This window comes from Engraulis encrasicolus, chromosome 4 (genome assembly GCF_034702125.1).
Source record: "Engraulis encrasicolus isolate BLACKSEA-1 chromosome 4, IST_EnEncr_1.0, whole genome shotgun sequence".
NCBI classification, from domain to species: Eukaryota; Metazoa; Chordata; class Actinopteri; order Clupeiformes; family Engraulidae; genus Engraulis; species Engraulis encrasicolus.
The window spans coordinates 25,884,850-25,900,131 of NC_085860.1; the positions used below are offsets into that span (position 1 = coordinate 25,884,850).

The 15,282-nt window shown below is 45.8% G+C and overlaps 1 protein-coding gene across 1 annotated transcript in view; it reads left to right on the top strand.

Annotated features, from left to right (window-relative positions):
* ptprz1a (protein tyrosine phosphatase receptor type Z1a) overlaps positions 1 to 15,282 on the top strand; it is an 89,937-nt gene that overhangs the window by 49,873 nt on the left and 24,782 nt on the right. The window contains exons 9-13 of the mRNA XM_063196991.1: positions 5,385 to 5,569; positions 6,563 to 6,689; positions 9,019 to 9,059; positions 10,330 to 11,155; positions 12,800 to 13,171. Of these exons, the coding sequence (XP_063053061.1) occupies positions 5,385 to 5,569; positions 6,563 to 6,689; positions 9,019 to 9,059; positions 10,330 to 11,155; positions 12,800 to 13,171 (1,551 nt within the window). The remainder of the gene's footprint in view (positions 1 to 5,384; positions 5,570 to 6,562; positions 6,690 to 9,018; positions 9,060 to 10,329; positions 11,156 to 12,799; positions 13,172 to 15,282) is intronic.

Below are 15,282 nucleotides of genomic sequence, written 5' to 3' on the forward strand. Positions count from 1 at the left end.
ACACACCTGTACAGACATATACATGCACACATACATAGGCCTACACATACACAAACACAACCCCCAACTCCAGAGTGGTGGCCACTGCCTACATGCCACATAGCCAGTAACAATAGCGCCCTTAAAGGGCCTCCTGTCCTGTGTGGGGGTCCCAGGTCCTTATAATTGACCTCAACTTTCCCCCCCTCCTGACCCACACCCCCTGCCGACAGATAAAGAAGAAATCTGGCAACACACAGCTATGCACGGATGAACCCTTCTTAAATGTTTTAAAATCTTTAAATCCAGTCCAGCTGTATATGCAATTGTGCCTAAATGTAGTTGCCCATGTTTCATTCAAAGGTCTTTTTCACAGTATGGATGCCACACGACCCAATTTATGAAATAATAACAAGTTAAGAAAAAAGTCACCTCCTTTGTGCAAAGTGTCCGTTCATACAGACTTTCTGAACAGTTCTTGAATGGATCTGGTCAAATGCAGTCATTCAAAACCATTCAAGGGCTTCCCCATTCACTGTGTGAATGTCACATGACATCAGTCCATTTGTTGGCCTACAAAATTCTACGTGAAAAAGTAGTACTCCTTTGTGAAAAAGTTTTGGGGTGGGTTTTTTTTTGGGGGGGGAGGGGGGGGGGCAACTTTATTTAGAAAGGACAGTGAAGAGTGGGACAGGAAATGACTGGGAGAGAGAGATGACCTGAGCCGCCACGGCTGGGCCAATCTTTTGTGAAAAGTTGATGCCGTGCATGGGACAAAGCTCATTCAAGGGCTTCTTCTTTACTCTGTATATGTCACATGAGTCCACCTGATACACATGAAGTACAAAACTTTTGTGTGAAAACTTGATGCCGTACATCGGACTATGCCTGTGCCTAAATGCAGTCATCCAAAACTCCTTCAAGCGTCTCTTTTTTTTACAGTATGGGTGTCAGTCACATGAGCCCGTCTTGGCCATAATTGCCTTTGTCCGCACAAATGGCCATGAAACCGTTTTTCTGTCTGTGCATTCATTACGGCAGTGGCCCCCCTCTGGGCTCCATTGCAGTTTGTAAATAGCACAGACTGTTTTGACCCACTTCCAGCATGCCACACGCAGAGTGCTGCATGCGCTGGCCAGGGCCACTCGTGTGGCCCACACGTCACCTTTAAAGCTACAGCACAACACATCACAGCGCAGCACAACATACAGTAATGTAGCACAGCACAGCACAGCACAGCACAGCACAGCACAGCACAGCACAGCACAGCACAGCACAGCACAGCACAGCGCAGCACAGCGCAGCACAGCGCAGCACAACATACAGTAATGTAGCACAGCGCAGCACAGCGCAGCACAGCGCAGCACAGCGCAGCACAGCGCAGCACAGCGCAGCACAGCGCAGCACAGCGCAGCACAGCGCAGCACAGCGCAGCACAGCGCAGCACAGCGCAGCACAGCATACAGTAATGTAGCACAGCACAGCACAGCACAGCCCAGCCCAGCCCAGCCCAGCACAGCCCAGCACAGCCCAGCACAGCACAGCACAGCACAGCACAGCACAGCACAGCACAGCACAGCACAGCACAGCACAGCACAGCACAGCACAACACAACACAACATAGAGCAGCACAGCACAACATAGCGCAGCACAGCACAGCACAGCATAACGTAGCAGCACAGCACAACACAACACAGCCCAGCACCACAGTGCACAGCATAATGTAACAAAGCACAGCGCAGCACAACATAGCGCAGCGCAACACAGTGCACCACAGCGCAGCACAGCACAGCACAGCACAGCACAGCACAGCACAAAACTACACGACACGACACGACACGACACGACACGACACGACACGACACAGTACAGTACAGTACAGTACAGTACAGTACAGTACAGTACAGCACAGCACAGTACAGTAAAGCACTGCCAATCACAACACTGCACAGAACAGCAATCCACAACACAACATAGCACAACATAATATAGCACAACCCAGCACACTGCAGCACAAAACAGCACTACACACTACAGTACAGCAGCACAGTGCAGCACAACACAACGGTTACATACCGCCATTCAGACGTACCGCCATTCCGACATTGACTTTTTATTGCAAAAAAAAGCTTGCAGGAACTGTTTTCAGACCTTACATGTAAGGGCATTTGGACCGTGACAAAATTAGCCACTAAATTATACACTAATACTGTATTTGCGCTGTCACTCTCTCCACTTCAGCTCATGTAGCAACATTGTTGCAAATGTCAATTGAGTTTGAACGTTGTTCACCCACCTTTACGTACTTGCAACAATGTTAAAAGTATTCGAAATGGCTCGGAATGACAATTAAATACTGTTGGAATGGCGGTATGTCGGAATGGCCAGTCGCCCCCCACCACAACACTGCACAATGCAGCACAGCACAACACAAGATAACAGAACATAATACAACATAACATAACATATGACAGAACAACACATAGGCCTACTGTGTAACACAACACAGCACACCACACTGCACAGCACAGCACAGCACAGTACAGTGCAGCTCAGTGCAGCGTGGCATGCAAAACAACAACAAAACAAAACACAGCACAGCGCAACACGACACCGTACTGGTGGGATCGATTCCAATTTATCTCAATGTCATGTCATTTCACAATTCACACTTCAAAGTCAACCATAAGAGTTGAGCTGTTTCCCCTTCGCCCTAAAGCCAGCAGCGCTTGTGTCTCTCTGAACCTGCCCCCATATTGGTTGTCTGTGTGGGGCGGTCAGTGCTAGTTGTTGCACGGGAGCTCTCTGTGACCTCACGTTGCCGGGAGCTCTTCCACTCTGATCATGATAGGGGATCGATAGGATCGTGCCGATGTGGAACTCTCTCAGTGTCACTAGGTTACAGTATACAGATTTATGGACAATTTGTCCTGCTTTTTTACATTTCTTTTAGCTCTGTATGGTGTTTTCAACTTCTTTCACTTTTGCAGTATACAGTATATGTTTGCGGAGACTAGATGGAAAGAGGGGCACTTTAAGGTTCTCATTTAAGGCTACACTAAAGGCTCTTTTCCACTGACGGTTTTCTGGTAGGCCTACAGCTTGACACAGCACGACTTGGCCGCCACTTTTTGCTTTTCGATTGAGCTGTGTCGTGTGTTGTGCCTGTGTCGTGCCCAATCGAAAAGCAAAACGTGGAGGCTGAGTCACGCTGTGTCAAGATTTAGGCCTACCAGAAAACTGATAGTGGAAAAGAGCCTCAAGCTTCTCATCTACTGTAAGTAGCTTTTTGACCATGACATTTGATACAGTAACATTCCCAAAATTGTTTCAGTTGTTCATCAACTTATTGCTGGGTGAAAGGCACTTCTAAATGCGTCACAAAATGTGATATCTGTTCTTTGCAATGCTCAATGGACTATAACTGCCCTAAGTAAGTAAATTGGGAAGAATGAGATGTCTCTCTTCAGTTCTCTCTCCCTGAGCAACAACACATTTTCAACCTGTCCTGTGACTAACGACAAAATCTACCCAGTGTTGCTTGAAGTGCCTTGAGTTCACTATGACCTTCTAATTAGTGTAGGATTCGCTTTATACACACTTTGTTTATGGCACCTTCCTTTTTTTATATAATTCATATAAATTATATAAAACAATTATATGAAATTATACATTTATAATTTATATAAGAGGCAATCATACCATCATACCATCATCTTTATCTGTCTCATATACTGTATGTATTTAAAGAAGTAACATGTTTATACAGACTTCTTGCAGTATGCTATTGTTTTCTCTGGGATCACTTTATACCCATGTTACACTTCTAATCTGCTGCTTTACCACCCACCAAGACACTCTTTGTCCTACACATGGCCTACCCCCTGCAGCTTGCAATGAATAACTCTGCATAATTATTGGAGACGCGTATTTTATTATTTAAAATGTGATATGATATATTTATGGTGTATAACCTGATTATTGTAGCTAAGGACCCAACGACACATTTATTTCACGTAGAATGTCTTTAGAAATGACCCCGAAGTTTTACATGTGATGAAGTGTGCCAAGAAATCTACTTAGGATGATAGATACTGTTTCGTGTTATAGACCTTCCTTATGTCCATACACACATGAAAGTTCTACTGGGTCACATCACTGTCTCCATCATCCACTCTAAGGAAATGACACTGATGTGTTGAGCTTTTCAAACAGAACTTCTGGTGCCCTGTGCTGCCACCCTGTGGTGCTCGATGGCCATTGCATATGTGTCTGCCTACGTTGCAGATACTATGCTTTGCTCACAGCTTACATGTACAAACGCACTTGTGTGTACAAGTTTATTTTGCTCTAATTACAATACAGTATTCTTGTTTACGCACATTTTACTCTCACCAAGATTTCCCTTTCAATTTTTACTTTTTTCTCTTATTCTGAAAATGACTTGTCCAATGTCAACCTTACAACTGGTCATGCACAACAGAAACTGACTCTTATCCCTTTTTAAAATGACATTTCAAACTGTATATTTAAGCGTAATTACGCTTACACTTCCACATCAACTTCCACATTCCACTTTACAAACACAGCTCAGGCTGAGCATTTCTTAGAGTTTCAGTGCACACAATTACTTGTGCTGGTGTAAGTACATAAAGTTAGGGGCATTCATTGGCATGAGTTTAGGGCGTTGGGCCTGTAGCCAAAGGACATTTTACCCATCCTCCTCCATGACTGATGTGCAGTACCCTGAACACAGTACCTGATGTCCCACCACACTGGATGCCTGTTGAGCTGCTCCCCTTGCACGGGTGAGGCATAAATGCAATCTTATCGTGTGCACTGTGTGCTGTGGAGTGCTGTGCCACAATGAGAACGTGGGTTTCCTCGTGGGTCTGTCACGTAGCCCTTTCATGGAGATGGGATTGACAACTGTCCTATGAACTATTTGCTGAAAAGCTTACCTGCATTACAACAACTTTGCTAGGACATTTCTAAGAGTCTTACGCAATAGATGAGACAGTGGCCACGTTAGCATGATGTTTTTAATTCCAAATTAATAATTCAGAATGAAATAGTTCTGTCGAGATTCCATTGCACTTTGTGCACAGCTGTTGACATGACGTTTTCAAAGAAGAAGAATAAAAAAATGAATTAGTTCTGAATTAAATGTTTCATGTAAACGGGCCATTGTCATTATTTTTTGGTGACAATAAGATAATAACAGTCTCTACATGAAAGGGTTGACATAATGTTAATGTTATGACATGTTATAGATGTGCCACTACACCACATTCAACTTGTTTTCATATCAGTGCTATCACCTCCTCAGTGTGACAATATGTGTGACAGGCACCCCCCCTCCACCCACCCTGTGTCTAACATGTATCCATACATCTCTCCTGCAGTCTGCAGCTCCGAGCCAGAGGGCGTGCAGGCGCTGCCCTATAACCTGAGCAGCCTGCTGGTGATCTGGGAGCGGCCGCGCGCCGTCTACGAGGCCAACATCGAGAGGTACTCCGTCACCTACCGCCTGGCCAAGATGGAGGACGCGCCCGCCATGAAGTACCAGACGGACGGCGACCAGGATGTGGTAGGATGCTACGTTGAACTTGTATTATTTTGCTGACATACACAGTTAAATAAATACAGTGTTAATTCATCAGTTAGAAAGTAAATTGAATGTCCTTTAGATCAGTGTTTCCCAACCAGGGGTACGTGTACCACTAGGGGTACGCGAGCACACTGCAGGGGGTACTTGGAAAAATGAAATTTTAACAAATATATGGAGCTTAGTTACATTGGGATGGAGAAAGCGATACAGAACTTGACTTAATGGGTACTCATGGCACAACGAAAAGGCTTAGGGGTACACAAGACAAAAAAGGTTGGGAAACACTGCTTTAGATTGTGTTTCTGCCCTACGAAGCCAAAAGGTATCTGCATTGTTGTTTAAAGTATCATGATTGAAATGACATGTACTGTATATCAAAAAACATGAATAAAGTTAAACGAAATTGTTGTATGTGGCAGAACTAGGCTGGACAACAAAATAGTTTAATAGTCATTTTTACTCAGTTTGGAGCTATGCAGTTACTGCCTTTTTGATTTGAAGGCTAGATTTGGTCCCAGAGTACTCTCTAAGTGTTTAATTAACACTGCATATTTTTTGTTTAGAGTATTTTTTGTCTAGAGTTTTTCCCCTATCTTGATTTAGCTGAAATAAAGAGGGCAATATTAATCCTTACATTACATTACACAGCTGACATTCTTATTCAAAGTGACTCACAGATACTTTTGGCAGTGCAGGCAATCTTGGTTAAGGTTAAGGCCTTGCGCAAGGGCACTTCAGGCACGGATGATAGGAGATTCAAACCAGCTACCCTCAGATTCCAAGATGTAGGCAAGGGCTACCAGAATAAATACAAACAATATTGTGTATCACTTGTGTCTCAAACAAACTAGCTTGATAGAGTCTAACCCAAACTAACCCTTGTGCCTCAAACAAATAGCCACAACAATAGTACAGTATTCTTTTACGTTTTTACGTAGTACGCTCGCTGAGCCTTCCTCTCTGTACCCCCAGGGGGCGATCATCCAGGATCTGACAGCCAACACCACCTATGTGATTCAGGTGGTGGCTGTGTGCACTAACGGCCTGTACGGCCGCACCAGCGACCAGCTGATCGTGGACATGCCTCTGAACGACCCTGGTAAGACTGACTGATTCTGCCGATACAGTCTCCATGGAGACCACTCTCTTGTTACCAAAAAACATCCCATGTGATCACATCTAAATCAGCACTTTGCCGCTAACCACAGTTATTAACAGGGTAAAACCTTTGAATTGTATTTTTGGCCCGTCGAACTGGAGAACTAATAGAAGCTTACAGCTTGAAGTCCACCAGATTAAAGCCATTCTTTCTTTTTGTTGTTCGTACTGGTCATGTGATCAGGGTAAAAAAGTATATGACCTTGACCTTTGGTTCTTCATAATAACAGATGAATCGTGTACCAAAACAACTACTTGGTTCAGTTTGTCTCTCTCTCTTTCTCTCGCTCACTGATTTAGCAATACTTTTGCTTTCACCATCTTTCTCTTCTCTGTTAATGGGGTGCCTGCTAGACATGTTGATTTGCACATGCTCATGAAGTGTACTCAGTCCGTCATACTGTTTTTTTCAGTCTGCTTACTATGAAGTAGTTACCTTTCTTTGTTGGTCTGCCATGTAGTATTCTAATAACCTGCATACTCTCTGTAGCTTCTATGAAGAAAATATTATGCACTTATGTTTTGTATCCTTTCTGTTTTTTTGTTTGTTTTTTCAAAGAAATAAGGCAATGTTGCACTACCTATTTATGGCCATGGCTTCTTGCTCAATATGTAGCATCTGTTAATAGTTGGTAAAACGCTATGTATTTGTTGTCTTTTTGCTAATAAAGTTATATGATATGGTAAAACTGCTGTGCATCCGATCTCAGTGTCCCTGTACCGTGACTTGGGTGTAGTAGTGTGTCTCTCAAAATTGTGAGATAAGACGGAAGGATAGGAAAGAATGGAGAAAAGAAAGAATGAAAAAGGACGGAAGACAAAAGCAAATATTTAATTTTTTTAGAGTATCAAATGTGAAACGAGGCTGCTGTAGGTCGTATGTTATCATTATGCACATTGCCACGAAACCCACCCCACTCCTCACATCCGCCAGAACCGCCGTCGATATGTGGTACAAGCTCTGTGTCCCAACCTAATTTCCATTCCACAGTTTCAGTCTTTTGCACTCTGTGCTTCCTAAACACACGTGTGCTGTGCACCCATGCCTCTCGCTCTCACTGTGTAGCCCGTGGTCCACCCAGCAGGTAAGCATGAACTGACTGACTTTGACTGACTGATGCCCTCAGCTTGTTGTGTGCTGTGCTGTGAGTGTGTGGATTAAAGCTGTTGGCTTGCATGGGGGGGTTCCACACCCCGTCCTTCCCCTGGCCTGCATACTACTACTTGCATCTTGCGTGATTCTCAACCAAGCTTGCCTCGTCTCACCTGACCCAGTCAACACCCCTGCCAGGCAGCAACATGCGTGTGTGTGTGTCAGTGTCACCCACTCACCAACAAAGGAAACCCAAACTCACAACTTTGATTTGTGGATAATGGCTGCTTGTTCACATCTTAAAACATTTTCTGTTATAACATACACTAGAGCTTGGTTTTATTTTTCTTTCTCTTTTGTTCCATCTTTCCTTTTTTCCTTGTTACAGTTTTCCAACTCAACTGTGCACACCAACAACAGCATATTCACAAAGTTTGCAACTGTTATGGCGTCATCTAGAATGGACGTTTTCCATTTTTCCCCCACAAGAATTAGACAGGGAGTTATGTGAATGTAGCCTTTGTGGATATTGTGTAACTGGAGACTAAACAACAGTGTCTTAATCTGTGTGGACCCTCAAAGACTCATCTGTGAAGAACACTAAAATTCCTCTGAAGTGGCTTTGCACCTCCTGTGTGTCTAAAAAAACTCAAACTGTTCCTTGTCCTGAGTGTGAAGTGCTTGCTTTATAAGCGCTAAATGGTGGACTCTGTTTTGTTTTGTTTTGTTTTGTTTTGTTTGTTTTTTTTGTTTTTTTTTAGGTTGGGCATGTTTGTGTGTATTGTGGTGTGGATTGCAGATATACAGAGTTTTCCTTTTATCTGTCCCCAACGTTATGTTTTCATTAACAGTTTTCCAATGTATTGCATAGATTGCCTGCATTTATTGCATATATTTTCTGCATTTTATTGCATTGCATGTTTGTGATGACGATAACAATACAATTACACAACTTATGTTAGGGCATGTTGAATAGACATTAACCATTTGTTGCTGTCCTTTAAAAATTGAGACTATTATTTTCTGTGAAATAGTGATGTAAGACACAGCTGTAAAGTATTGACTTTTATCTTTTTGCTGCATTAATTTAAGACACAATATCCAGAAGTAAATATTGCATTGTGTTTTTGAAAGGTATCTTTTATGATTTTTTACCGTTGTATGTGTTTTCTTTCAGATTCAAACCCTCTTCCTGATGAGTTTGATGAGTTTGACGAGGTAAGAAACCAAAAAAATAGAAATATTTCAACATTTCTGAAATATTTTCAGTGGCTTCGACTTGTAATTGCTTTGTACTATATTTCTAGTAACGTGACAGAGAAATGTCTTTGTCTTTGTCCTAAACGGTTACATTACGTTAGAGACTGAGCATGAATAGGTCAGAAATGTATCATATGACTAGTGCAGAGCCTATAGAGCCTATTTGCCCGTGTTGTGATTTGTACTGTAGGCCTATATGACTTTAATGGTGTAGCCTGCCATACCCCCTTATTGTAGTAGGCTGATGGTAACATGTAACTCTAGACGGGAAATGAGAACATGAGTGGAAGATTATGGATGGCAAGGCCAGACTTATTGTTGAAGGGGTTGAAATCCAGTGAAAGGTACAGGAGATAAAATAATGTTCAGAATGTTATTAGAACAGCAGATGTGCCTTTGAGAAGCAGCATGCATGTGTTAATGAGGCTATGGAATGTTGAGTTTTGTTGCAGGTGTGTGTCAGTGGACTTAGTTATGGAATGTTGGGTTTTGTGTCAGGTGTATCTCGTGCGCTGTTGATTTCATGGCTATGCCTAGAATTCCAAGACTATGCCCAGAGTGGCAAAGTGGCTAACGGCAATCAAAATTAGTTTAACTAATATCTTATTATTATATGTAGGCCTATTTTGTGTCCTAACAGCATGACACTATGTACAGCACACCGTCATACCACTGGAAAGTCACCCTCCAAATTTGAGATCATTTAGTGGAATGGTGTGGGAGTTGTGCGTGGAACAGACATAGAGATACAGACAGAGATTTCTTGAATTACTAGATAGCCTAGATGTTCCACCATTTACCTTGCCTGGTTATCACCAGACCAAATCACAAGTGAGATATGGTCTGGAGACCTGCCTACTGTAAATCCTGTAGGGGGTGTGTGGTTCACGATTGACGACAGCTTTTTATTGGGCATTACAAATGTGTATCATTTGGCATACGTAACCATAGCCAATCGTATCAGTTGTATCTATTCAAACAAACTGTAGTCATTGTCTTTTCATACCTTCCCTCTCATAGAGAGACAGGGTCCATTATCTGGTTCTTTTACTGAGGGCAGACTCCATGCTGTCTTTCAGATCCCAGACTATCATTTACCATGTAAAAAATGTTTGAAGCCTAACGTAGTCATCTTATTGCTGGCTGCTAATATCCTTTCATATCATAATTAATTTATTTTGTTGTCTTTCCATTCACACGTTATTCCCTTTTTTATGTTTTTCCCAAGGATGACTACCAGCCGAACCCTTTTGGAGTCAAGCCTGTTGCCAATCCCGACAGAGTCACAGAGACCTCACTTCCACTGACCACAGCCAAGCCTACCAAATCCACCAACCCGCCAACAACCACCACCACCCCTAGTCTCGCAGAGGAGAAGCGTGGGCCTCTTGGGGAACCTGTTGGGCCTGTGGTACCACCACCCACTACTCAGCCCACTACTACTACTACTACTACCACTACTACAACACTACCACCCACTGCACAGCCAGCAGAGGGCAACAGTGAGGCAGGAAACCCAAACAAGGTGCCCATTGGTGAGGAGGAGGAGGTGGAAGAGTCCAGCCGGTCTGGAACAGCAGGGCTCATTCCTCCGGCCACATCCGATCCCAGTGTGTCTAGTGATGAAACCACTGGTGTTGCCACTGGTGTTGGTGTTGGAGGAGAGGAGATTATGGTTGCTGTCACTGTTCCTAAGGTATTGGGTGGGAAGGCGTTAGTGCCTGTTACCACTACTGCAACTACTATTACTACTAGTACTACTACTACTACTACTACTACTACTACCGCTGGGCAGAATGCTACAGTCAGACGACTGGAGATGCCAGTGATGGTGACTCCCATGCCCCGTCCTCCATCCTACTCTAATGCCTCTGGTGAGCCCTCTGGCCCTGGTGTGGTCCAGCCTACTTCTAACACCACCACCACACCCACCAGATCCAGCACCATCTCCACCAGCACTACTGTCTCCACGAGCACCACCGTCTCCAGTACCACCACCACCTCTGCTGCCTTCGCCCGCATTCCCCTGAGGACCACCCGGCCCACGTTTAACGGTGAGAGTCCGGAATCCTATTCTATGTTCCTCGGCTCCTCTGCCCCCCCCCCCTTCTGTCTCCCTCGCCCTGCATGCCACCCACAGTGTCTGCCCCCCTCACCTCATACCCCTCCGTCCGTGCCACCACCAGTCTTGTTGCCCCCATGTCGTTGTCGTCGTCATCACCTCGTCTACTAAGTCAGGAGCATGACTCTCCTTTGCATGACCTCTCTGTGTTGGTAATGTCCTTTGATGTGTCCGTCACCCCCCTGACTCTGACCCCCACACTACTGCCCCCACCCCTATCCAACCTTGCCCCCATCGCCTCTCACCTCTCACCTGTACCCTTCCCCTTTATCTCCTTCTCTGTCTCTCTGGGAAACTAACTGGGTCTTGGGTAGTGGCTGTGGTGATGATGGAGAAGTGGACATATATATATATATATTAAAACTTTTTTTATTTGGCTACAGTGCCTACGCGTTTCTGCCCTTATGCCCTTCTTCAGGGTGTAGCAAGATTTCTCTCTTTTTGTCTTTTGGCTATTTTTTTGTTCTGTTCCCAGGTCAGATGTTTGGATGTGCAAGCTTGTACCTACTGCTTGAGGTGGTGAAGCCACAGCAATACCACCAGTGGTAGTAGTCGTCTCATGTCCACTTGTCCCACTGCACTCTCCCACATCACCAGGCTACTAGTACGCCAGGGGCTTGGTTTGGTTAGCACAGGCCGAAACTCAGCCTTTCCCTTCTGCCACCACTCCTCCTCTGACTAACACCTTGTTACAAAGCCCTGTAACTGTCCCTTCCCTTCTCCCCCAGCCCTCCCTGTTCCTGTCCCTGTCCCTGTCCCTATCCCTGTCATCCCTACCTATTTCTAGCTCCTGTCCCTGTCCTTGTCCCTGTCCCTGTCCCTGTCCCTGTCCCTGTCCCTGTCCCTGTCGTCCCTACCTATTTCTAGCTCCTGTCCCTGTCCTTGTCCCTGTCCCTGTTGTCCCTACCTCTCTCTAGCTCCTGTCCCTGTCCCTGTCCTCGTCCCTGTCGTCCCTACCTCTCTCTAGCTCCTCTGGGGCGATGGGCACCCCTGCATGGGGCCTCTCCTCCACCCCGTCCCTCTCAGGCGGCCTGGAGAACTCGGTGGATGTGTTGGAGGGAGTCATATCTTCTACTGCGCTCTTGTCTTTTTCTGACAAGAGTGACTGCTCCTTGCATGCCCATGGTGGGGCCTCTCTGCATGCCTCCTCTTCTTCTTCTTCCTCTTCCTCTTCTTCCTCCTCTTCTTCTTCCTCTTCTTCTTCCTCTCTCGTCAGGCCACTCTCCCCCGTTGTCACTGCGGCCACCACTGTGACAGGTGACTTGAGTAGTCTGTGCTGTTAACCCTCCACACTACTAGTGTTCTAGGCGAGCGTCCATCTCGCCTCTGTCCTTCTCTATGAGCCACAGTGCTGTTGCTGAGACCGCTGTGCCGGGAGCCTCTCTCTCTCTGGTGCATGGCGGCGCCACGGTCCTAGAGCCCGCTCTGTCTCAGTCCAGCACTGCTGATGCTGATGCTCCACCGTCTGCTCCCAATCCTACTCGTCCGCCTCACTGGTGCTGCTGCCAGTGCCAGCCCTGTAGTAGTGACACCCGTAGTGACACCCGCCGTAGTGACACCCTTGTTTTTGTTGCAGCCACATCCCCCAGACACCACCATCACCACCACCACCACCACCACCACCATGTGCACAGCCAGACCCTCCCACCCCTGAAGGGGGACGCACCCTCTACCACCACCTCAACCTCCAATTCCACCTCCACTACCTCTTCAACACCTTCACCCTTCACCCCCCCTGCACCCACCCTGCACCCAGCCCCAGCCCCAGCCCCGGTCCCGACCCCATCTCCCTCCGCGTCGACCCCCTCCCGCAGCCTCGCAAGCCCCACAGTGCCCCTGCTGGGCTCCGACGGAGGTGCACTGGAGAGCAGCAGCAGCAGCGGTGCGTCAGGCTGGGCCCCGCTGGACGCAGAGTTGGAGTCGGAGCAGGGTCAGGCCTCGGCTTCAGGTGAGGAGAGCTCCGCCAACAATAACAATGCGCCTCCCTCCGTCGCCGTTGCCACGGTAACCGCCTCTGCAGGAGAGGCGGACGGGGAGGACAGAGGTGAGGACGAGCGCTCCTTCTCCTCCTCCTCGTTCTACTTTGAGAGCGAGAGCGTGACGGAGAGCGGGGTCACCACCGTGGTGATGGTGGTGGTGGGGGGAGGTGATGGTCGCGCGGGGGCCGTGGGGTTTGGGGAGGGGGAGAGGGGGAGAGAGAAGGTGATGGTGGAGGAGGAGGAGGAGAGCGGCTCGGGGCAGGAGATTGTCACGGACGGCGAGACGTCCTCAGATTTCAGCATCCCGGAGCGGGTCGGGAGAGACTCCGAGGAGGAGGATGGGGAAGAGGAGGAAGAGGAGGAGCCTGTAGCAGGTAAAACAAAACAAAACCGACATCCTTCGTACGTGTCACCTCACTTCACAACACATCAGAAGAGCCCCCCAGTTGCTTGTGGGCCGAGGGCAGGTGAAGACTCAGGTGAAGTTACCATCAACATCCTGGGTCAAACCTTGTTCATCTTCAGGGCATCAATCAGAAGCAAGACTCGGCAGCAGGCAAGAGGATTAACCAATCATCAGCTTCTTTCCAAGCAACCTTAACGCCTACTTTTACGTTTATAGGAAGAGAGACTTCCATGTAGGTAAAATCATCTAACGCCATTGGTGCATCTCTTTTGTTGCTAACAACATAGCAGAAGTTCTGAGAAGAAACACCTCATCATCTTCATTGTTCCTTCCTCTTCTTGATTTGTTTCTGTTTTATTTAACATGTCATGTCACCATCATCATCAGCATAACAATCTAACGCACACAGTACATTTTGCTGTGTTAATCCAAGCAGCAAAACTCAAAGTGTGAAAGTGAACTCTATTTGTCTTTCTGTGTTGATTGCAAGATTTACTGTGCAGTGAGTCCATAGCACTGTACATTTGTCATCATTTTGTAACATTAGTAACATCAGAAACGTTTCCATGTTTTCATACTTACAGTTCGCATAACCATCAATCACCACTCATATCCATTGTCATGATAACCTGCCTCACCTTGCTTGTTTCAGCAGTGCATACTGACAAAACTCGTTTTCCTGCCTTGGATGCATATTGCGTGAAATGGGTGGATTTAAGCAACGCTTATTCATACATATTTATATGATGTTAGGTGAAAGTCGCGTTGTCGAGTTAAGATGAAAACAATTTACATTTACAAAAAGTATTAGTTCAATACCAAAAAGCAACATACTGTTTAATCCTTTCCCCTTGGTTTGTTTAGCCCCTTAGTGTGGAGCCTATGTTATGACCTTATTGTCACCAAAATTATAATGGCTTCGTCTTAACCTGTAAATGTCATAGCAATGTCGTTATGATGTAGTTGAGTATTTTCAGCAAATAGTGAATAGGCCGGCTGGCGACCCCATATGCACAAAGAGGCTACGTTTGTTATGCCACCTATGTTCATGATGAGTATGATCACTTAACTAGAGAATGTCAGGGGTGTTCTAAAGGGCATTAGTGATTTCCTTAGAGAAGGTAACTCTGGTACCTCTTATAAGAGAAGAGACATGGATTCTTCCTATAACTCAAATTGACCGAGGGCCAAAATCAAAATCTGGAACGAAGTCGCGGGCCGAACTCAACCATTACTTTTTAAAAATGGACTAAAATAGTACATGCGTGTTCATACTTAGGTTTAAATTTCACATACTGTACACTCTTTCCCATCATATTTGTCAGTTAAAATGTGTCTGCACATCCTGTGACACAGCAAATTTCATGTTTAACTCGTGTTACGCTATACACTAATGGTGTATGTGGGACAACTGGCCCCCGGGCCTGAGTTTGACATCCCTGCTCTAGGAGATAGGTCACACCCCAACAAGTGAGTTACTGCAACTAAACCTGCTATCTGTAACTCCTATGTCAGGGGTGGGCAATTATTTTTGCTCAAGGGCCGCATTGGGTTTAGAAAGTTGCCCAAAGGGCCGGATGTTGTAGGCAACTTGCCCGTGCCAATAATAAGAAATGGTGTACGCCAACATAATTACACCATTGTCAGTTATGCCATTCCTGCTAATTGTATCTA